The following is a 23,961-nucleotide window of genomic DNA, read 5'->3' on the forward strand; positions in this document are numbered from 1 at the left end:
TTACAAGCGCAGATATATAAAATATAGTGAAGATAAAACTGATTTATAGTTTTCAGGTATTCACTATTCAGGTACAGATATTGAATAATCAACACTGCACAGTCTTCATTGTGTATTATTTAATCTTTATTACAGTTTTTAGTAATAAAGTTAGCTTCATTAATAAAACTTTATTATTAAAAAATGACTTGTGGCCGGATGATTTACACTCTGAAATATTGAAATGTTCACACAGTCACAGGCCTTAAAGGGACAGTTCACTCAAAGATTAAAATGTACTCACTATTCACTCACACTTCACTTGTTTCAATACTATAGGAGTTATTAAATTATATTCTTTTTGTGTTCAGAAAAAAAAAGATGTAATGTATTATTTAATGCCATGTCAGCAACCAATATTTTCATGGCAGGAACCTTTCAATAATAAATATACAATTTAAAATCAACAAACAAATAAATACATAAATTAAATAAGATTTTTAGTGTTGATGCATGATAAAAATGCTCAAATCTTTTCTGGTGTCACTTTGTTAATGTCCTTAAATGAGTTGATTTCATAATAAAGGCTTCTGGAATCATTAAAAGCAGGGCTGCCCTCATTTAAAAAAAGAATGTTTGAAACAAATGTAGGGTGTAATGAAAATAGTAAGTAATATTTGGGTGAACTATCTCTTTAAAACTCTCTTAAGGACATTTTAAACAAAGTGACACCAGAAAAGAGTTTAGAAATCTTATCATATATTAACACTGAACATCTTATTTAACTTGTGTATTCATTTGTTTGTTGTTCTTAATTGTTTATTTAATATTGAAATGTTCCTGCCATGAAAATAGCCTTGGTTGCTGACATGCCATTAAATAAAAAAATACATTACAACGATCTCTTTAAAAATGCATGTAGATGCTAAACGTTTACTCCATTATGATTAAACTATATAAAACTATAATCCCAACATTGCATGTCCTGCGATGTGACTATTACGGATGCACACATTGCGATATTGATGCTGAAATGATATACTGTGCAGCCCTATGGAGAGAGATTAGACTCAATAATAATTCACGCAAAAGACACGATGTACACATGCGTAGCCAAATTCACGTACGTAAAATATTTATTTATACTTACAAAAACAATTCACATGCACAAAATAAAAATACATTTTCATAAAATACGTTTCACAAACGCAAAACACCATTTGCAAATATATAACAGTGTACAAAAAGTTTTGAATGTTTCAAATTCACGAGTTCATCCTGAATGAGAATGTGCAAATCCTCTCTCACGTACGACTCACCCTGAATACGAGTGTGTGCATTTTTGAGACTTTCCTGTCAGCACACACCTCCCACGTGAGTCACTCGTGCCCTGTAGCCAATAAGATGCAAGCTTACTGTTCAACCAATCACAACTCTCTGAGAATGCGGGAATGACCGAATCGCTTCACTGTGCGCACCATTTGCGCAGTCTGACTGAATTAACGGAGATGATCCTCTAAGAAGAAGAATACTCCTCTATTTAGCATGGCAGGTGAAGAGCGGGATGTGCAGGTAAACAACAAGGTTTGTTCAAATTACAACATGGCGGCTAATACAAGATGCTTTATTACTATTTATTACTATACACTTAAATTAGCATAGACTTAACATAAGCACTTTTCTATTGAGTTACTGAAAATACACTCAGATTCTACTATAAAAAGCGTATACACAAACTAGTAGGAAACAGTATTGACTTACAGGAGTATCCGCCATGTTGGTTAGAGGAACAGACTGCGCAAAAGGAGCGCAGAGTGGTTGACATCGAGTACAGCTCTCATCTGATTGGCTGAGAGGTACGAGTTGCCTGTTTCTGGCAGGAAAGTCTCAAAAATGCACACACTCGTATTCAGGGTGAGTCGTACGTGAGAGAGGATTTGCACATTCTCATTCAGGATGAACTCGTGAATTTGAAACATTCAAAACTTTTTGTACACTCTTATATATTTGCAAATGGTGTTTTGCATTTGTGAAACGTATTTTATGAAAATGTATTTTTATTTTGTGCATGTGAATTGTTTTTGTAAGTATAAATAAATATTTTATGTACGTGAATTTGGCTACGCATGTGTACATCGTGTCTTTTGCGTGAATTATTATCGAGTCTAATCTCTCTCCATACAGCCCTAGCCTGAATATAGGTTGGTTGCCTTTACTTATTTTCTATCCTTGGCCAAAAACTTGCTCTTATATTATTAGTGCTGTTTAAGCATTATCAAAATCTATTTTACATAAAAATAACCAAAATAGATTGTTGCATGTTCTATGATATGCTGTAATAAACTTGCATTGTTTTTCTTATTATTCACCATGTATATGTAGGCATTACATGAATCGAAAGGTCATGAAAATTTCTGTTCTGGAAAAGTCTTGGAATTTAAGTATTACAGATGTGTATGAAGGCTGTTTAACACTAAATGAGCAATTCCATGCAAATGTCAACCTTGCCCTGAAAAAATGTACGTTTTTACCAAAATAGCAAAACCCTTTCTAGGTTTTTTGTGTAGGCTTGTATCCTACAGCACTGTAAAAACACTCAATGTCTTTAAACTATTATATTTGATTAACCAAAGTCACACAATTTCTGTCACATGCATAACGGAGAGATGTCACACCCATAACCAAGCTTGTGCTCTGTTTTTGTTGTTTGTACACACCAGATTTACGACAACGCCATGATCGCCGCCGGCCTGAACGAAGACCCTCGTCCGATGATCTCTCGGCTGAATCAGCTGTTGACTCGAGCGCTGGAGAAACACTGAGTTCGGCCTTCAGACAGACTTGTTTTGCCATTATTAGGGACATGCACTGATGCACAGGACGTCTTTTTTGTGTCCTGGAGGTCATCATCACACACCCAACACAAGCAGACGCTGTTTATATGAAGACTCGTGCTGGTGACGTTCTGCAGTGGTGTTTTACAGCTCAAAAGACTGAGATTTGTGTGTCCAGCCAATGAGGGAAAATAATAAATATCTTTAAAACAGCAGACTGTGACTTCCAGAGCTGCACTGTTGAACTGATCTGGAAATATACAACATAAATTGCAATAAGAGGAAGATTTCAGTGAAATGGTGTCTGTTAAATATTATTTTGGGAACACTTTACAATACAAGACATGTAGTTAATGTATTCACTATGTTTGTTAATGAAAATATAGTTGTTCATTTGTTAAGTCATGTTAACTCTGTTCATTAGATAACATTAACTAACACAACTGTATTTGGATTTGACTAATACATTAGTAAATGTTAAACTTTGATTAATAAATGCTGCATTGTTAATGTGAGTAGCCTTACATTAACTACGTGGTCCCATATTGTAAAGTGTGACCAATGTTTCGTGTACATTCTTACTTTAATTACTTACATTTCATGTCTTTGGTTCCTGTGCAGCAGCTTTTTCCACGTGTATATCGACAACAGTGCTTAAAATATTGAATAAAACATGCAAATGAAACATCTCAGATGCTTTACACCAATTTTAACATTGAGTTCTTGCATAACTAACATATATAAAGTGATTCTGAATGGCATTTAAATGAATGTTAAAGTATTAGTTCACTTACCAAAGGAAAATGTCCTGAATAATTATTTGCCTCCTCATCATTCATGTTCATTTCTTCACTTGAGCAGAAATAAAGGGTTTTGAGTAAAACATCCCTGCTTTTTGCTTAAACCAGCTTAAGCTGGCTTAAGCTGGTCGACCAGCCTGGATTTAGAGGGGGTTTTGGCCATTTACAGGCTGTTTTCAGCCATTTCCAGCCTGGTCTTAGCTGGTTAGGCTGGGAGATGCGATGACAAGGCTAAAACCAGCTTGATCAGGTCATCTCCCAGCCTAACCAGCTTAAACCAGGTTGGAAATAGCTGAAAACAGCCTGGAAATGGCCAAAACCCCCTCTAAAACTAGACTGATTGACTAGCTAAAAGCAGCCAACAGGCCTAGGCTGGTTTAAGCTGTTTTTTTTCAGCAGGGATTTGCTGGATTTTTTCCTCATAACAGGGGTCTAAAGTGTTTTGAACTTCCAAATTGCCGTTTTAAAGTGCTCTAAATGACCTCAGATGAGGAATAAATGTGTTATCTACCAAAATGACAGGTCATTTTATTAAACATATATGCCTTTTTTTTTTACCACAAATTCTTGAAGCCCAGAGCTAGTGCCAGAAGAGCTTTTGGTGTTTAAAGTGCTCATGATTTAAACTACGGCGCTGCAGTCAAAGATCCACCATTTTCTTTAAAAAGTAAAGTAAACAATGTACTTTTAAACCACAAAAGCTCATCTTGTAATAGCTCTGAGACGCAAGAAAAAAAGGGATTTTTTTTTTTTTATAAAATGGAGGCTTGCCCTGCTGAAAAAAACCCCAGTTTAAACCAGCTTAGGCTGGTTGACTGGTTTTAGTTGGTCGGCAAGCCTGGTTTAGAGGGGTTTTGGCCGTAATTTCCAACCTGGTCTTAGCTGGTTAGGCTGGGAGATGACCAGCTAAAACCAGTTTGACCAGCCCAGCAAAGACCAGGCTAGTCAAGCTGGTCATTTTACAGCCTAACCAGCTAAGACCAGGCTGGAAATCACGGCCAAACCCCATTAAAACCAGGCCAGTTGACCAGCTAAAACCAGCCAACCAGGTCTGGTCTGAGACCATTTGGAGCCCTTTAAACTGCATTTTTCCAATTTCAAACCACTGAGCATCGTCTATGCCCACATGAAAAAAATACTATAGTAATTTATAGTAAATACTGTCGTGTTTTTGAACCACACTGTGTACTATACTGTATATTTTATCGTATTCAGCACACTTTAACTAATTATTTTTTAACTATTTGTGAACTACACTGTTAAAGTAAATAAACAAACTCTGTAGTAGGTCTATAGTTTAGTTTAATACAGCTATTGTGTATATTACAATACACCACAGATTACTGTAGTAAAAACTAGAGTATTGGGTAATTCGTTTATATTACCTCAACAGATGAATTCAAGTACTTTACCATAGTTTGGGTAAATAAACTCCATTTACTCCAAATTACTATAGTATATTTTCACGTGGGAGTCCACTAAACGGAGAAAATCCTGGAATGTTTTCTTCAACAACAAAAAAAAACAACGTGATTTACCTCAAAAAATACATGGGAAAGAGTAAATAATCAGTACATTTCCATAATGCTTTATATGGTGAGTCGAGAAACTTTAATTAACCTGTGCTAAATAAGAAAAGATAAAATCTTGTAAACTCGAGTGAGGAAAGAAAAACATCCCTTCGACGAATGCGAGCACATCTGAAAGCGAGCGCTCGGGAATACGTGTAGTACGCCACAAAGGCTGAGCTGCAGATGCGTTGTTACGCCGGCAGGAGGCGCAGTGACGCAAGTGATGACGAGCTCACGCTGAGATTCGTGACACTGGTGAAGCTCAAACCGCCGGTTAGTCACGCATTTACTGTCGATCATGTGGATTTTAGCTAAAAATCTCTTTAAATCGTGTGTTAACTTAATGTTTTTAGGCATTCAGGTCAAATATTAGCACGTTTTTAAAAATATATAACATCATAAAGTTAACCTACAGTGATTTTGGGCCATTCGGAAATTTACCATGATTTTATTATAGTACAAGCGTAGTAAGAGTGTATTTTGGGGCGAATTGATTATAATTTGTATGAACAGAGTTTTAAAACAAATACAATGGTTCAATTGTGGCTAACGTAAACACGATTTAACCACAAAAACTTGCTTTTGTTTGTGGTAAAACCATTATTACATGACTACCACCATCCCACATGAAAGAATACTAACGTATAGTAATTAAGTAAACTGTTTTTAAACCAAAGGCCTACTGTAGTATGTCTGTACACATAACTTTACTTCAACTATAAGGTAGAGTGCACTAGAATACAACAGTTTACTGTAGTAAAAACTAAAGTAGGCTATGATACAGTGTTTATTAGCTTAGGATAGTTAACACTAGTGTGCTGCAGCATTCATTAAAGTGCTGTAAATACTACTATGTACAGTATGATATACTTTAATAGCAACATAGCATGAATAAAATAATTTTTACCACAAATTACTATAGTATTTTTTTAACAAGGGATGGTTTAACTACAAAAACAAGTATTTTTAACAACAGTTTTTACCTTTCATAAGGGCAGTTTAACATAACAACGCATAAAGAGGGTTTCATTTTCTCTCTTTTTAGACCAGGGGTGTCCAAACTCGATCCTGGAGGGCCGGTGTCCTGCATATTTTAGTTTCGACCCCAATTAAACACACCTGAACCAGATAATCAAGCTCTTTCTAGTGTACTAGAAACTTCCAGACAGGTGTGTTGAAGGAAGTTGGAGCTAAACTGTGCAGGACACCGGCCCTCCAGGATCGAGTTTGGACATCCTTGTTTTAGACCAGGGGTGTCCAAACTCGGTAGTGGAGGGCCGGTGTCCTGCTGAGTTTAGCTCCAACTTGCTTCAACACACCTGCCAGGAAGTTTCTAGTATATCAGAGCTTGATTAGCTGGTTCAGGTGCGTTTGATTAGGGTTGGAGCTAAACTCTGCAGGACACCGGCCCTCCAGGACCGAGTTTGGACACCCCTGTTGTAGACAATTTTAATCTTCATTTTGCCATCGAATAGGCCGATATCAGTCAACAGTTCAGTGGATATGAGTCCATACATGTGTCAAATATAATAAACAAAGGGACAAAATGCCATTTCAGATAGATTTTGATGGAGCTCAACATGTCACAACTGTCCAATTGTTTTAATAACATGTTATTAACATTGATAAATGTTTATAAAAAGGCTATTCCAAGGTAAAGTCTAGATGGGATACTTTAATTGCGGATACTCGTCAATATAGCACAGGTTTGGGGTTTGTGAGGTTTGGGGTAGGAGTAGACTTTAATAAAATACAATTTAATAAGTCATTTAGAAATAATATTTGGTATTACTACTGTTTTTACATTACTGTGACGGGTTGGGGTAGATATTAATAAAATACAATTAATGGATAATTGAATAAATAATATATCTCTTTAACTTCCAGCTGCAGTTGTATCCCTTCTAGCGACAACCCTATTTATTCCCTCTCCTGTTCCTCCACATCCCAAAGGTGCTTCCGGATGGAGATCTGGTGTTTATGAAACCTGCTGGAGATGATTTGAGCTTTGTGACATGATGCTGGATCACAATCTGGGTGGCAATATGGTAAACAAACTGCCCTGCTGAAAAAAACCCCAGCTTTAACCAGCCTAAGCTAATTAGCTGGTTTTAGAGGGGTTTTCCAGGCTGGATTTAGCCATTTCCAGCCGTTCCTTAGCTGGACAGGCTGGGAGATGACCAGCTAAAACCAGTTTGACTAGCCTAACCATGCTGGGAGACCAGCCAAAATCAGCTATGTCCAGCTAAAACCCGGCTGGTCAAGGTTTAAATGGTGTCCAAAGTCAGCCATGAAAATATATACTACACCATCATGCCACCAGCAGCCTAAATTACTGATATAATGCAGAACGGCTCAGTGTTTTAATGTCATTTACGTCAAATTCTGCCCCTACCCTGCGAATGTAGTAGAAGAAATCAAGACTCAGACCAGGCAATATATTTCATGTCTTCTGATGTCCAGTTTTTGTATACTGTAACCTCAGTTTGAGGTTTTCGAGGGTCTTTTTTTTCTTCTGGAGTTGCTCATTTGCTTCCAAGTTGATGTGCTCAGAGATGCTCTTCTGGCTGTAATGAGTGGTTATTTGCGTTTCTGTTGTCTTTCTATCAGGTCAAAACAGTCTGCTCGTACTCTTCTGACATCAGCAAGGAATTTTCAGCCTCAGATATTCATTAATGGGCAGTTGAACCTTATAAAATGGCTGGTGAGAGTTTGATTCACTACTGAACAGCACTAGTTAGGGACCATCCATGCAGGACATGGAAAGCACAAGAAGCAACACTCAAAAAATGACATTTGCTGCTCGTTTAACGCATTTAAAATGAGCTGAATCAAATCCAGGTCATTTCAGAAGCTGTGGGAAACTCCTTTGATCTATCTTGGCATTGATTATAAGTCTACTATGCATCCTTAATTGTACATACCACAATATTGTAATATAGTTTTGAATTAGACCACACAGCTATTTCTAATTTTATTTAATTATTATTATTTTTTTATCTTATAATTTTTATTTATTTATTTTTCTATTCTATTCTCTTGTTTTCCCCTTAAAATACTGTAAACTGTTCATGTTCGACTCAGTACTGTGTATACAACTAATAAAAAAACTAAAAACAAAATAAAATAAAATGAGTTGAATCAACACAATTCTCTTTGGGGTCAACTTAATTGTTTTAAATTCAATCGGCTTAAAATTGTAAAAAAACGATTACGTTAACTTTATTATTTGTGTTGGGACAACGCGGAGGAATTGTGTGGAAGCCAGCATTTTTTACAGTGAACTTTAGGAAGAACAAAAGGATAAGAGAGACAGAGTGACCAACAAGTAACTTCTTTTAAATCCTCCAAACACATTTAGGTTTGAAAAGAAATACATAATAAGAAAGAGATGAAACCACTGAAGCGAATGCTGCACCTTTTCTGTTCAGATGGAGCATCTTCAGGTGTCAAAGAAATAGTTTTTCTCAGTGGTTCTGGTGCATTTCTCACAACACTATTTACATTTGCACAACAGTTAATGCATTTCTCTAAACAATTATTCAGTTGTGCACATCATAGTAGCAGTTTCTCATTCCTTCCAACAAATTGCAAATGCTTTTGGACATGCATCAATTGCTTTCATACAACTCTCTGCTGTTTTACAACATTATCATTTGCTTATGTCATGTCAGTCAAAATTAACTAAACTTGTGAATGCTGAATAGTCATACACATATAAAACTAATAGTCCTCATTTCATTACTTGAGTCATTACAAAAATGTTGAGCTAGTGGTCAAAATCTGTCAAGATAATTTTATAAACTATTTTTTCCTGAAAATGTCTTCTAAATTGAACAATTTTATGAATGATTTGTTGTAAATAAGGGTGTATTTATTCTTTTGCACAGAGCATATGCAGTAAAAATGTGAAGCATACATATTCAGTGTCTTGTACTCAGATACGTCACTAAATGCAGTGATGTCTTCAAATAGTTGTGCAAATAGTAAATAGGGCTGTCTTGAGCATTTTCAGGAAGTGTCACCAAAATCTGACTTTTTTTGCATTGGAAAAAATGAACAGAGTAAACTGTCATGATGAAAACATGACAAAGCCATTTGACTATCTTGTTCATAAACAATGGTGTCAGGACTTTTCATCTTGATGACTCTGACACTATCATTGACAGCAATACTTGCTTTTGAGGAATAAGCTCTCCATTTTGAGCAAGTGACACGCTTTTGCAGGTTATAATCAAGGTTTTGCAGTTTGCACTAATTGTTTTGAGAAATGCATTAAGTGTTGTGCAAATGTAAATAGTGTTGTGAGAAATGCACCAAAGCCACTGAGAAAAACTGTAAATTATAGTCACATTCTGTACATTCATCCCATGTCAAAAAAGCCCCCCAGAAATGCAAGTAAAATTAATTTAATCTGAAAACATCACAAGTTTATAGAAATATGGATGTTTAAAAAACTATTTGTGAGCGATTACAAATTAAGTTTAAATTAAACTCTTAATTTCAATTGGGTTCATCTTGGTAATTCTCAAATGGCGTTAGATTGCACATTGTTTACCATTTCACATGAAATTTCTCACTGCTACTTAATTTTTTGGTGTGTTTTAAAATGGTACAAAATTAAATGGTCAAAAATAATTTATTTTTAATATTATGCTGTTAAAAATGTGTTAGTCCATGGTAAAAACATGGCAACATTTGCTTATTACAAATAATTTGCAAATGACAGAACGACAGACAGAACACATAGATGGAACGATAGACAGATAGAACGATAGATAGAACGATAGATAGATAGATAGATAGATAGATAGATAGATAGATAGATAGATAGATAGATAGATAGATAGATAGATAGATAGATAGATAGAACGATAGATAGATAAACCATTTTACAACATATCCTAACAGTTCTGTCGGTCTAAACGAACCGTTCCCTGCTGAAAAATCCAGCTTAAACCAGCCTAGGCTGGTTGGCTGGTTTTAGCTGGTTGACCAGCCTGGTTTTACAGGGGTTTTGGCCATTTCCAGGCTGGTTTCCAGCCATTTCCAGCCTGGTCTTAGCTGGTCAGGCTGGAAAATGACCAGCTAAATCCAGCTAAAACCAGCTTGACCAGCCTGGTTTAAGCTGGACATAGCTGGTTTTGGCTGGGCTCCCAGCCTGGCTAGGTGGTCAATCTGGTTTTAGCTGGTCATTTTCCAGCCTGACCAGCTAAGACCAGGCTGGAAATGGCTGGAAACCAGCCTGGAAATGGCCAAAACCCCTCTAAAACCAGGCTGGACAACCAGCCAAAACCAGCCAACCAGCCTAGGCTGGTTTAAGCTGGATTTTTCAGCAGGGTAGCAAAACAAACACGCATCCAAACAAACACTCGCGTGAATGACAGACGTCGAGAAACATCAGCGCGAAAAATATGTAAAATGAGTCAGGAACTACTGCGTGACGGTTAAATTCTAAAAGCTAATGAATTGGCAAGAGAAAAGGGCCACCAACACTGCATCATTTGTTTGTAGTGTTCTACATCTGACGGCAAAAGTTCTAAAAGTGACGCGAAGCACATTCATATGTGCTCGTTATTCTTTATGGAACACGAGGCGCTCTATTTAAATTGCAGCATTCAAACAGTGCACACTCTCTCTCACAAACCCAGTTACCACCCCAAAACGTGAGAACATGTAAAGTCACATACCTCAGCTTCTCATCTTCTGCCTCCTCTCCAACCACTGTCAGTGTGCAAATGAATACATTAATACACAAGGTAACACAATATGCAGATTCGCCATGTCATTGCTGTAAATAAGCAGGCTCAGCATTGAGTACTTACAGCAGTCTTTACTCGTTTGATTTGAACAGATTTATCTTAGTCCAGCAATGCTTGACCAGTTCTTTTAAGTGTTGTAAAGCTATATTTAAATGTGGACAGTCTATTCCTCTCATTGTACGAAACTAAAGTAAAATTTAGGCTTTTTGTCTTGACCATTGTACAAAAGCATTATCATAGCATGCTTGCAATCAGTGGCCGAAAAGTGACTGACTACATCCCAATCAGTGTTGAAAGTCAGATCAATACTCTAGTGAGTTTGATGAGGGGGAAATCATATAATTACATCTAATTTATTACACAATAATTCCTTACATTCATATAGCACTTTTCTGGACACTCAAATCACTTGACATTTTTTGGGGGAATCTCCTCATCCACCGCCTGTGCACCACATTGGTAGACAGAGTGATGAAGCCAATTATGATATGGGGATGGTTAGGAGGCCATGATGGACAGAGGTCAGTGGGCAAATTTGAATGCCAAGGTTAAAACTCTACTCATTTTTTGTTTGTTTGTTTTTTTAAGGAAATCCAGGGATTTTAAACAACCACAGAGAGTCAGGACCTTAGTTAAAGGTCTCATCCGATAGACGATTATTATTTTTAATTACATAAAAAATAAGTTGCATCAACCCTTATGTAAAAGGCAACAGCACTTTTGGATTGCAGTGAAGTAAGTAAACAAGTTAATTTTAGCAAATTTAGTAAAACACCACTTGTGTGTGCCCATACCAACTTTTTTTTGCACATAGACACTTCCGTATTACCATTTAACTGTAAATTAAATCATCAAATGTGGCAAAAAAGGGGGAAAAATCTTACCTTTAAATCTTCAATCTTACCTTTAAAGTCCAGTCAGAACACTTGAATGAACATTTGATAATATATAAAACTAGAAAAGTAAAGTTCGTAAACAAACTTTATGGTGGCTGGAAAAAGCCTGGTCTGAGAGTTTGTAGTTTTAAAGTTTAAATAATTGAAGTAATTTTAAGAAGTTTGAAACAGTTGGCATAGATAGAAAAGCACATATAAGCATGTGTCTAGTATGGATTTGTATATCGTTAGCATGTTTCTAGTATGTATTGTTATATTGTGTGTATGTTTCTGGTATGTATTGTTATATCGTATGTTTCTAGTATGGATCGTTATATTGTGAGTATGTTTCTAGTATGGATTGTTATATCGTTAGTATGTTTCTAGTATGGATTTGTATGTCGTTAGTATGTTTCTAGTATGGATTTGTATATCGTGAGTATGTTTCTAGTATGGATTGTTATATCGTTAGAATGTTTCTAGTATGGATTGTTATATCATATGTGTCTAGTATGGATGTGTATATCGTTAGCATGTTTCTAGTATGGATTGTTATATCGTTAGCATATTTCTAGTATGGATTGTTATATTGTGAGTATGTTTCTAGTATGGATGTGTATATCGTTAGCATGTTTCTAGTATGGATTGTTATATCGTTAGTATGTTTCTAGTATGGATTGTTATATCGTTAGTATGTTTCTAGTATGGATTGTTATATCGTATGTTTCTAGTATGGATTTGTATATCGTTAGTAGGATTCTAGTATGTATTGTTATATCGTGAGTATATTTCTAGTATGGATTTGTATATCGTTAATATGTTTCTAGTATGGATTTGTATATCGTGAGTATATTTCTAGTATGTATTGTTATATTGTGAGTATGTTTCTAGTATGGATTTGTATATCGTGAGTATATTTCTAGTATGTATTGTTATATTGTGAGTATGTTTCTAGTATGGATTTGTATATCGTGAGTATATTTCTAGTATGGATTGTTATATTGTGAGTATGTTTCTAGTATGGATTTGTATATCGTGAGTATGTTTCTAGTATGGATTGTTATATCGTGAGTATGTTTCTAGTATGGATTTGTATATCGCGAGTATGTTTCTAGTATGTATTGTTATATCGTGAGTATGTTTCTAGTATGGATTTGTATATCGTTAATATGTTTCTAGTATGGATTTGTATATCGTGAGTATATTTCTAGTATGTATTGTTATATTGTGAGTATGTTTCTAGTATGGATTTGTATATCGTGAGTATATTTCTAGTATGGATTGTTATATTGTGAGTATGTTTCTAGTATGGATTTGTATATCGTGAGTATGTTTCTAGTATGGATTGTTATATCGTGAGTATGTTTCTAGTATGGATTTGTATATCGTGAGTATATTTCTAGTATGTATTGTTATATTGTGAGTATGTTTCTAGTATGGATTTGTATATCGTGAGTATGTTTCTAGTATGGATTGTTATATCGTGAGTATGTTTCTAGTATGGATTTGTACATCGTTAATATGTTTCTAGTATGGATTTGTATATCGTTAGTATGTTTCTAGTATGGATTGTTATATTGTGAGTATGTTTCTAGTATGGATTTGTATATCGTGAGTATGTTTCTAGTATGTATTGTTATATCGTGAGTATGTTTCTAGTATGGATTGTTATATCGTTAGTATGATTCTAGTATGTATTGTTATATTGTGAGTATGTTTCTGGTATGTATTGTTATATCGTATGATTCTAGTATGTATTGTTATATCGTGAGTATGTTTCTAGTATGGATTGTTATATTGTGAGTATGTTTCTAGTATGGATTTGTATATCGTATGTTTCTAGTATGGATTGTTATATCATTAGTATGTTTCTATTATGTATTGTTATATCGTGAGTATATTTCTAGTATGGATTGTTATATTGTGAGTATGTTTCTAGTATGGATTTGTATATCGTGAGTATGTTTCTGGTATGTATTGTTATATTGTTAGTATGTTTGTAGTATGGATTGTTATATCGTGAGTATGTTTCTAGTATGGATTTGTATATCGTAAGAATGTTTCTAGTATGGATTTGTATATCGTTAGAATGTTTCTAGTATGGATTGTTATATTTTGAGTATGCTTCTAGTATAGATTGGTGTGTCGTATGTTTCTAGTATGGATCAGTGTATTGTTAGTATGAATTACTATGTTGTTAGTATGTCCAATGTAAAGTCAATGGCAGTTTTTACAATGGAAGTCTATGGGACAATTGCTAGTGTGCCGTATATGGTCGCTAGGGTGGGGCTAGTAAGTTGAAAGGTCATCAGTAATTGGCAGTTAGCTAGTCTGAGTTAAATGAGCCCAAACTTTAGTCTGTATGACAGTGGCATAAAGTTATGAGGTCACAAAAGTGTTAAGTCAACGGGACTTTTCCGAATTTTCCGGGCCAGTTTTCGGAAAACCGTAAGTCGGATCAGTTGGAAAAGATATAGCAACTTATTTCAGTATAGTTTGGAGGTTTGAAGTTAGTTTGGTGGTTGTAGTATGACCGGTCTAGGAGGAGATGCGTTTTTAAAACAGAAGACGACGGAAAATTAATACGTTTATGTAGTATAACAGTATGTTAGCTTTCTCAAGCAACCATAATGATGCTGCTCAGCTACAGACAGTCCTGTACAGCCCATAATTGAACAGAAAATGGTTATAAACACTGTTTTAATATCAACCAATAAAGCCAATTTCGAATGCTGCGAATAAGCAAAACAAAGCGACCTGAAACGTCATATCTGTTGCACACAGTTTATTTAACAATATGGTATATAAGTACGAAATGAGTTCTTAACCAGTTTATACAGCGATCTCAATCTTTTTTCCTTTTATTTACAGTATGTCATCAAGCTGCATGATTTACATTAAAGAATCGTTCACCTTCAATTCAAGTTTCATGAGGAGAAAAGAAAAAGAGGTTGACTGAAGAACTCTTTGAACAAATCAGCAGTCAGACGAAGCTCCGGCCTCATACACGAGGTGGAGGGGACATCATTGATGTTTTAGAGATCAAACGAGAAAACAGGAACATCTTTCCTACATCTTAAGAGACAACTACTGAATCCAGGCCAATAAATTAACGCATTTGGGCACCTTGAAAAATAAGAGCAACTTTCACCATTTGCTCGTGTGTTCGTGTGTGTGTGCGTGTGTGCAGTAGCCAAGCTCCTTTCTGTACAAATGAATACAGGTCCTCTGTACAAACTCCACAGTTTGGAGAGAAAAAGGCGGAGCGTCCTTTTCCGAATCTGCTAATGTGAATACGCATCAGACAGGAATGAGGATTGAGCTTGATCCTAATTCCACACCAAGTATCTTACAGTCCCTAAACACGCACACACACTCACAAAAAAAAAACTGCATTTCAGTTTGCCAACATACAAAACGAAAGTCTTCAATAATAAAATCAAATATTTTGCCTTGAGAAATTCCATTTAAAAAGTCCATAAGCTCAAAATAACCCCCTCCCCGAAAAAAAAAACAATTAAAAATGTAACTCAGAGACCAGGACTGAATATCTGTCGGTCTGACAATCCCTCCCCCACAAACAAACCCTTTGTGATTCTGCTCGTTAAACAGTAATTTCAACCCCTCCAACAAGGAAGAAAAAAGCAGTCCATTGGTTGTGTAAACCTTTTATAGTTCATCATTTTCGCCACCTTCTCGAATTCCCGCGTACACAGCACATCTCTCTGCTCAAAGAACGAAGTCTCTTAATGCTACAATCCCTCCACAAACTTCTCTAACGTGTCTCCCGTGGTGTCCATATTCAAGTCGTTGGTCAGCCCTCCACGGTTTGGTGTGTTCAGCTGCGGAAGCATTGCACTCTGTTCAGCCGTGCACATGTGCGCCTGGTCCATTGGGCCCGGCATGGGTCCCGCCAGGCTGGGATGGGAGGATCCGGGGTGTAGGGGCGAAGGCTGGGGCTGCATGCGTGGGGACGGGCTGGAATGTGGCGGTTGTTGGGATGGGGGACGGGGCGATTGCACAGGCGCAGGTGACCTCACTTGGTTACCCAGCGCATTGGCCATGGCCTGTCCGGGCATGTGAGCTCCCTGCGGCTGTCCCCCAAGCATGTGGGGCTGGGGACTCATGGAAGCGGCTTGTGCCGGCGAGCCCATTTGCTGCTTCATCAGCTGCTGTTGCTGCTGCTGCAGCATGCGCTGCTGCATCAAACTCTGCTGCTGCTGGGCGTCCATGCCCATGCCAGGCTGGCCCATCTGAGCCATAGGCGGCATCTGGCCCATCGGTCCTGCGCCGCCCTGCATGACCATCTGCTGCTGCTGCATGCGGATTTGCGAATAACTTGCTGCTCCTTGGGGTTGCGGGAATCTCCCCTGACCAGGAGGCATCGCTCCCTGTTGTTGTTGTTGCTGCTGCTGCTGCATCTGACGCAATATCTGCCGGCGGAACAGCTGCTGGTTTCCATTGTGTGCAGCGTTCATCATTTGTCCCTGGGATCCGAGGGCAGCCATAGCTTGGGTTGCGGCAGGCTGAGGTTGCGGCTGCTGCTGAGGGGGCATAACAGGTCTCTGGACGGAACCGGGTTGCATTGCAGCCATGTTCTGCATTCCCTGCTGACTAGCGAGCATGGCCTGCGGGTTCTGCTGCTGCTGTGGTTGGTTGGCTTGGTATTTTGCCGTCCGCTGTTTGATGAACGCGGCCATGAGATGTGGGTTTGACTTAAGGATGTTAAGAACCTGCTGTTGCTGCTGAGGGGAACTTGGTGATTTTAATGTTCGCAGCAGGTCCTGCAGCGCTCCTGGAGTAATGTTGCTGGTTACACCTCTTTGCTGCATGCCTTGTTGCTGCGGGGCCTGGGGTTGCACCTGCTGGGGAGGCATGACAGCCTGCATTTGACGCGGTTGCTGCTGCTGTTGTTGTTGTTGTTGCTGCTGCATCAGGGCGCGCTGAATCATTTGCGCCTGTTGGGGCGTCTGCGCTACCTGAGACTGCTGTTGCGCCATGGCCATCTGCTGCTGGGGCACCTGCTGTGGAGGAGGCCCCTGTGGGTTTTGCATTGCCATCCCAGGTGCCCACTGACCCTGCTGCATGTTCTGAACCATCTGCGGACCACGAGGGCCCATCATCTGCATGGAAGTCATCATTCGAGGCTGGTTCATTGGCATGCCGTTCAAGCTCATTCTGTAGTCTTGCTGCTGCTGCTGCTGTTGTTGTTGTTGTTGTTGCTGCTGCTGCTGTTGTTGTTGTTGCTGCTGCTGCTTAACTTTGGTCATCATCTCTATTTGTTTTGCAACCTTCAAAGCCTGCTGTTGCGGAGAGGGCTGCGGCTGTTGTTGGGGCGGCATGGGTAGTGGAGACTGCTGCTGGGGCAAAGGAGAGGACTGCGGCCCTGGCTTACCCTGCGACCCTGGTGTAGGTGGTTGGTTGGGGAAGGCTTGCACCATTGCAGCCACATTCGGATGCGTCTGCTGGGGCTGGTTGGCTAATGCCTGCGAGGTCTGAGGAGTATTAGGCTGCTGCAACTGCTGAGAGTTGGGCGTCCCGGGACCTCCTGAGGTAGTTGGGGAGGGCAAGCTCGGAGGCATTCCTCTGCCCTGCATGAGTGCCATACGCCGCCGCATCATCTGCGCCTGCTGCAGTCGCTGCTGAATTTGCTGCTGCCGCAGCTTGTGCTTGATATTGAGACAGAAGGGTACAGGGCACTTGTTCTCCTGGCAGTGCTTGGCATGGTAGCAGCACAACGCAATGAGTTGCTTGCAAACAGGGCAGCCTCCGTTGGTTTTGCGCTTGCAGCCCTTGGTGTGCTGAACCACTCTCTTCATCTTCTGACAAGATGGTAGAGAGCAGTTGGCATTGCGGCACTGGCAGGCATGCACCAAGGACTGGATGCAGCGTTGGATGCTGAGGCGTCGACTCTCCTGCGGGCTCTTGTTGGCCTCGCCGCCCTGGTTGTTGCTGTCGTCGTCCAGACCCAAACCCCACTTCACCATTTGGTGCTCATGACCCTTGGAGTTGTAGCAGTTAATGCATAGATCAAAGTCCTGAAAGAAAGCAGAAGAATTAATACAGTTTTTCTGGACAACAATAGCACATAAAACTGAACCTGAACTTAGATATCCATACAGTGACAATAAATTAGTACTAAAAACCTTTCGCTGAGCAAGCTATGGCAACAGTAACTAAATTGTGCTGTCAAACCCACAAAACAGATACTAACCTCGCAAACGGTGCAATGCCAGCGTGTCTCTACATGGTGCTTGCATTCGTTGCAAGTGTACACAAATCGGTCTTGGCCCTGATTGTGCAGCTCCACCAGCATACACATAGTGCTCCATTTGCAGCGGCGAAGAGAGCTGAATTCCCAGTGCTTGTCCCTGGCCAGTGTCAGGAAGGCATCACGGCCGTCCATCAGATCGCAGGTCAACAGAGGGTCAGGGTCCATGATCGGAGGCAGGGTATTGACCACTGGACCAGCATGCAAGTGAATCACGAAGAAGACCTGGATGTTAGGAAGCAAGAGAAGTTCCAGTCAATACATAGCCCTCGTTAAAATTCTGAGTGATTCAGATGTTCAGGTACAAAAAATACAGTCGATGATTCATGTCCAACCTCTTTGTGCTTCTCCATCGTTGCATATAGCTTCTGGGACAGATCATTAGCTACATTCGGCATCCCAGGTTTCTTTTTGTTGGCGCGGCTCACACTGCTTTTATTTTTGTTGGTCTTTTTATTGTTCTTCTTTTTGGCGTTCTTGCTGTCAACTTGGGCTCCCTGCGGATAAGACAGACATTAAAATAAATGGCTGCAGACTACGCTAAAGACTCATTCACACTATTTGGCTCTCTGACTAACCTCTGTTGTCTCAGAGGAGGCTGTATTCTCCTCCTTCTTCCTCTCCTCCTCCTCCTGCTCCAGCTCTTTGATGCTTTCCTCCAGAACATTGGGCCAAAAATCACCCTCGAAATAGGGCAGCTCGTAGGCACTTGTAAGCCGGTCCTCCGTGGCCTGCTTAAATATGTCCTGCATAACACAAGTGAGTCAGTTTGTGAATCATTACTGCGATAGTGCGATGTTAAATCATTTTGAATGAAACATATTTAGCGCTGTCATACCTTGTAGTCATGAATGATTCTTTCTGCAAAGGCTTTGTCGAGCATTTTGCGGTACCACTCTTGGAGTCTTTTAGGCTTGGGAATCTTCTGATCAGGAGGGTGACAGTGGAAAATGTAGTCATCACCTTCACTAGGTGGGCAGGCCCAGATATGACCAGTCACATATCTGTAGATGGGAAAAAAATCCAAATCCATCAGCACAAACTCCTTGAGTTACTCAATGTTTATGGTAAGGACTTTCTTTATCTCCATTTAGTTGGATACACTGCTTATGAATGTCACTCATAGAGGTCATTATAATCTGTGATATAGCTACGGCAAAAAAAAAAAAAACCCAATATGATCCAAATTATGGTTAACGATATAGGTTATTTACTTACCCAAGTTTCTTAACATACTCCAAATAGCCGATGAGGATTTCATGGTAAACCGCAGTTCTCAGCAATCGAGGTTTAAAGAAGTGAATACTATCAAGATATGATATGTATACCCGCCTAGAAAGTTATGTAGGGGAAAAAAAAGAGGACAAAAATAAGTCAATTTAGCCTGCTCATTACTCATCCTTTCCCTCAAATGATCAGTAACTTCACGTTACCTGGTGTTAGGAAAGGGACAATCAGACCCATATTCCTGGACGTGCATGCCAAAGAAACACACGTCCACTCCATCAATCTCCTCAAATGCAAAAAGTGCTTTGGTTCTGTAGGGAAAGCTTTCCGACATCTCTCCTGAGTCAACAAACCTGTGCAGAAATGATGCCAAATCAGCAAAATCCTTACATTTTAGGTACACGCCAATCATTTCTGAACAACTTTATCAGAAGAACTACAAATCCAATACCAGATTCATATGTATAATTTGTGAGGTTACCTCGATTTCATGCCAGGTTTGACCTCCACAGTCTTATCAGAGCTGGCGACCACCCGCACAAACACTTCTCCGGCCTCTGGGTGATTCTGCCTCTTCAAGTACTTGTTCACTCGGTCCTCAATGTATGAGCCCAGCCTCGTGCACTGTAATTCTGATCATAAACACACAGAGGGTGACATCAAGTTGCAGCAGAATTTCAGACTTTCGGAGAGAAACGCAGAAAGACGCTTCAAAAGCACTCACTTTTAGCAGAAAACTTGTTCTCCTTTCTTGATTTTCCTGACTTCTTCAGGCAGTTGTCACAGATGAAACTGTTATAAAAGGAAGAGACGAACAGCATTTGTAGAGATCATGTCTTGCTATGCTAAACTATTGGAGGATATGGGGTAAAGATTCTCACCCTGATGGCCAGATGACGTCATAATGTAGTACGCAGATTTGATGCATCTTCCGGCCACAGTCTTTACATTCAACAAATCTGAAACAATTCAGAAAGAGGAAAATATTTATTTAACGTTGATGTTTTCTCCATTCTGTACAATGCATTTGAAAATCAAAATGGCAGGACTTACGGTTCAGAGTCCAACGTGTCATTTTTCTTCTTCTCAAACTGCTCCTTTGATATCATACTGCAAAAAGAGACGCGCAAGATGAATCCTACATCTTCACACACTTACAGCTCAATTTTTAGGATAAAAAAAACTGCAGCTTAGCAAGAAAAACCTCAAAGACTTCTGGGCAGCAGATGATACATACGTCTGCGACTGGGTCGGGTCGTCCCCCAGAGTGACACTGTCGCCCTGGATCTCATTGAAGCACTTCTCACAGAAGTGATACCTGTAGGCAACAAGATCAGATTTGGGTGAACTGGAGCCATAGCACACAATGCAGAATGAGAGCGCAGAACAAAGCATGACACATAACAGACAGACCAGGGCAGAGCACAGGTTAACATTCAAACTCACAAATTAATGACAAATAAATAATAAAAAATAAATAAAATTATAAATAAACACTTGTTATCTTCTTGGCATTCACTTGAGCAGCAGTTTATAATCCTGGTCCTCATGACCCGCAGCTCTGCACATTTTGTATGTTTTTCCTTTTTAGCACGCTGCATTCTGAAAAGTTCAGATGTTTTCAACTTGATGTACCTGTGCATGCGTCAAGTGACTGGTTCGCGAAGTGAAGAGTGGAGGGAAAGTAAGGACCGGGAAGAGTCCTTTTTTTTCCAAAAGGATTGGGGGTTGTTGGGGGGGAAACATACAAACACGGGGGTCTCGCGGACGCCGTCCTCACTATTCTGCCCACCCTAGGCTGCCAGGTTTGCCTTTATGGACGCACTGGCCCTGCTTACACCCTAATGCTGTGTTCACACCAGACGTGGAATGAGCAGATAAATCACGATAATCATGCATAAATAGATGCGCAAACATTTTAAGTTTACTCGCTTCATTTGCGCATCAAATTCACTTCACAACAGACACGAATTCGCGTCATGGGCAGGGCTTCTGTCTGCCTGGTGACTCTAGCTAGCTAACATGGGTTTTATTAAGAGAGTAGCTGTGCTTTATGTGCTTTAGGAAAGCTGATAAACAGCGTAGATTCGTTCGGGGTCATGTCTTAGTCAACTAGATCCTGATTTCAGAGGTGCAACGCACTCTGTAAGTTCATCAACTCCTCCAGAAACTATACCTGGATGATCCAGCTTTCAGCGATGCTTCAGACTGAGCCAAGCTCAATTTAATGAATTGTTGTCCGGTGTTGGCAGGAGGATTTCCCCTTGGCACACTAACAAGCAAGCTCCTAATTGGCTAATGCGGAGCGAATGTACGGTAAAGTACAGATTTTCCAACTTGAGGGATTCGAGCGAAACTCTGAACTCGCGCCACTTCATTCGTGAGAATGAGGCAGCACGATTTGCGCAAATGAAGCGGCACAAGTTGAGTGTTGCGCTTGCTTTTATAGGGGTGTGATTATGATGTAGTGCCTTTTGTTGGTGTCCAGAGGGGAAATCCTCTTGTCGACGACACTGAACAACAGTTCATCGGACAACAGTTCAATGCGCTTCGAATAGCTGGCCATGGCTAACAATGGATGTCAATGGCTGCTGCTTTCCAACATTCTTCAGCTTGTCTTCTATTGTGTTAAACTAAACAAGTGGTGGATGAGTAAATGATTACTGAACTTGAATTTTTGGGTTAACTACCCCTTTGACAGGAAAACATGCACCACATCTTTTATCTAAATGCAGCTCTCCAAAATTGGGGCAGCGTTGGGATGCTAAATCCCAACTAAAGTTTCTAAATGAAGAACAAAAACAACTTTGCTGTGAATATATTGGAGCTTTAAGATGAAAGTACAAACACACAACAGACAAAAACAGACAATGTGATGTCCGTTTATGGAAAAGTGATGCATCAGAGCTTCTCCAGGCATTTTATTTCTTAATATTATGATTTCTGATAATGTTTTCGGTATTTACACTCATACTAAAGGGTAAAGCAGCCCTGTGGGTAAAAATCTAGGCTTGTACAATAAAAGATTCAAATTCTAAAGTGGTTGATTCAAGTTCATCACACATGAGTTAAACATACAACCTTTAAACTTTCTTTTATATCTCTGTTTTTAAGGTGTAAACAACATGAAGTCAATTGAGTGCTCAACATCACAAGCCTGATCTCTGTGCATCACCGTCCCATTAGAAACTCATTCTTCATTTCTCACACCACTGATCATGCTGTTGGTTACCTGTTTTGGTAGCTGTAATATGTGCCGTCCCGGGAGATTGTACAGAGCTGTTTGCCATAGCAGCAAAGCGTCTGAGGTGAAAACTCATACTGTAAAGACAAAGAAAAAGCAATTCTGTTAAATACAAATATCACCATATTACTAAATATCAACAGAAGTATTGCTTAAATTGTACTATAATAGTTCCCAACATTTTGATATAGCTCATTTAAATTGCGTAATAGATTAATTTTTTTTTTTTCAGTTTATTTATTCTTTTTTTAGTGAAAAATTTAATGAAAAATAATTTTTCTCTTAAAATATACTTAAGCCCCTGTCAGATCACACAGTTTTGGCATGATTTCTTTGATGTAGGGTGTTGTGAGGATTCGTAAATGACAAATGGGCGTCGTGACACAAGATTCAATCGTTTCTTCTCGTGCAAAGTGGCATAGTTCACAACAACTGATACCATGCCTGCGATGCCTCACAAGACAGAGAAAGTCTAGCATGTTTAATTTTCTTCTCGTTCTTCATGACGAGTTCCGTCACGTGTATGACACTGAGCAATAGGAGCACATAATTTCTCGATTATGAGTGGGTCACGGGTGGATTCAATTCAATTCATCTTTATTTCTATATCAAATCAATCAATGCGTGGATGAGATCAATCATTGGTTATGCAAACTTAAGCTACCTTTTCTTAAATATGAAGGTGTTTTAAGCTATTTTATTTGACAGACTGGCACAAATAAGCAGATATCTATATTCTAACAAGGAGTTTCTGAGTTCTCTCATCATTCCAACAGAGTTTGTTCTTTCCAGGTAATCTGGGAACATGTTCAGTGCTGTGAATACATTGCAAAAGCATTTCCTGCTTATTCAAATTTGTCTTTAAAAGTGCAAAGTTTAATATAAGCTTCTCTGAAACGGAATATTTCACTTTCATTTTATTCAGGCTAGATTATTATTTTATTTAACGAAGCAACACAATCTCATGGCAATTCGTGTTTTGGTGCATATAGCAGACGTATTTGAAGCGCATCACCTCAAATGTTATTCTTTATTCTTGTTTATTGAAAACCGACCAACAGAATATGCATTAAAATTAAGATAAAAATTATAACAAATGAAATTAGTTTCAAAAAGATATTTTTTCCAAGAAAAATATACAAATTATATTTTAGTTTGTGCCCCTCCACTACTCAATTATAGGGGTGGGTGATTTGTTTCGCTCTTAAGAAAATATAGGTTTAATGAATGCTTCACTGTGAATTTATCACAAATCAAAATTTTTAATATGTCATTTTTTAAAAGATTACGTCTAGAGCATCTGATTTGTCCTTGCTGCTGCTTATTTCATTTTCCCGTCTCACTCGCGGCAAGTTCAGGCGAGAGTGTGCTTAATAAGTAACCCATGGCAGGAAAATA

At 39.0% G+C, this 23,961-nt stretch overlaps 2 protein-coding genes across 5 annotated transcripts in view; one reads left to right on the forward strand and one right to left on the reverse strand.

Annotated features, from left to right (window-relative positions):
* The window catches only part of trap1 (TNF receptor-associated protein 1), a 37,722-nt gene extending 34,550 nt beyond the window's left edge, over positions 1-3,172 (forward strand). The window contains exon 18 of the mRNA XM_056453101.1: positions 2,700-3,172. Coding sequence (XP_056309076.1) covers positions 2,700-2,801 — 102 coding nt within the window. The 3' untranslated portion in view covers positions 2,802-3,172. The remainder of the gene's footprint in view (positions 1-2,699) is intronic.
* Positions 3,173-14,591: 11,419 nt separating this feature from the next.
* The window catches only part of crebbpb (CREB binding protein b), an 86,421-nt gene continuing 77,051 nt past the window's right edge, over positions 14,592-23,961 (reverse strand). For 2 of the 4 annotated variants that reach the window (XM_056453105.1, XM_056453104.1), the window contains exons 19-31: positions 22,552-22,640; positions 20,557-20,637; positions 20,373-20,429; positions 20,201-20,278; positions 20,044-20,111; positions 19,801-19,951; positions 19,526-19,672; positions 19,311-19,424; positions 18,931-19,096; positions 18,671-18,838; positions 18,428-18,589; positions 18,036-18,317; positions 14,592-17,859 (exon numbers count right to left, since the gene is read on the reverse strand). In XM_056453105.1, the coding sequence (XP_056309080.1) occupies positions 15,574-17,859; positions 18,036-18,317; positions 18,428-18,589; positions 18,671-18,838; positions 18,931-19,096; positions 19,311-19,424; positions 19,526-19,672; positions 19,801-19,951; positions 20,044-20,111; positions 20,201-20,278; positions 20,373-20,429; positions 20,557-20,637; positions 22,552-22,640 (3,849 nt within the window). In that variant the 3' untranslated portion in view covers positions 14,592-15,573. Of the gene's footprint in view, positions 17,860-18,035; positions 18,318-18,427; positions 18,590-18,670; positions 18,839-18,930; positions 19,097-19,310; positions 19,425-19,525; positions 19,673-19,800; positions 19,952-20,043; positions 20,112-20,200; positions 20,279-20,372; positions 20,430-20,523; positions 20,638-22,551; positions 22,641-23,961 lie in introns of all 4 variants that reach the window. The other 2 variants (XM_056453103.1, XM_056453102.1) reach the window with 1 other exon arrangement.

The sequence above is a fragment of the Danio aesculapii genome, chromosome 3 (genome assembly GCF_903798145.1).
Source record: "Danio aesculapii chromosome 3, fDanAes4.1, whole genome shotgun sequence".
NCBI classification, from domain to species: domain Eukaryota; kingdom Metazoa; phylum Chordata; class Actinopteri; order Cypriniformes; family Danionidae; genus Danio; species Danio aesculapii.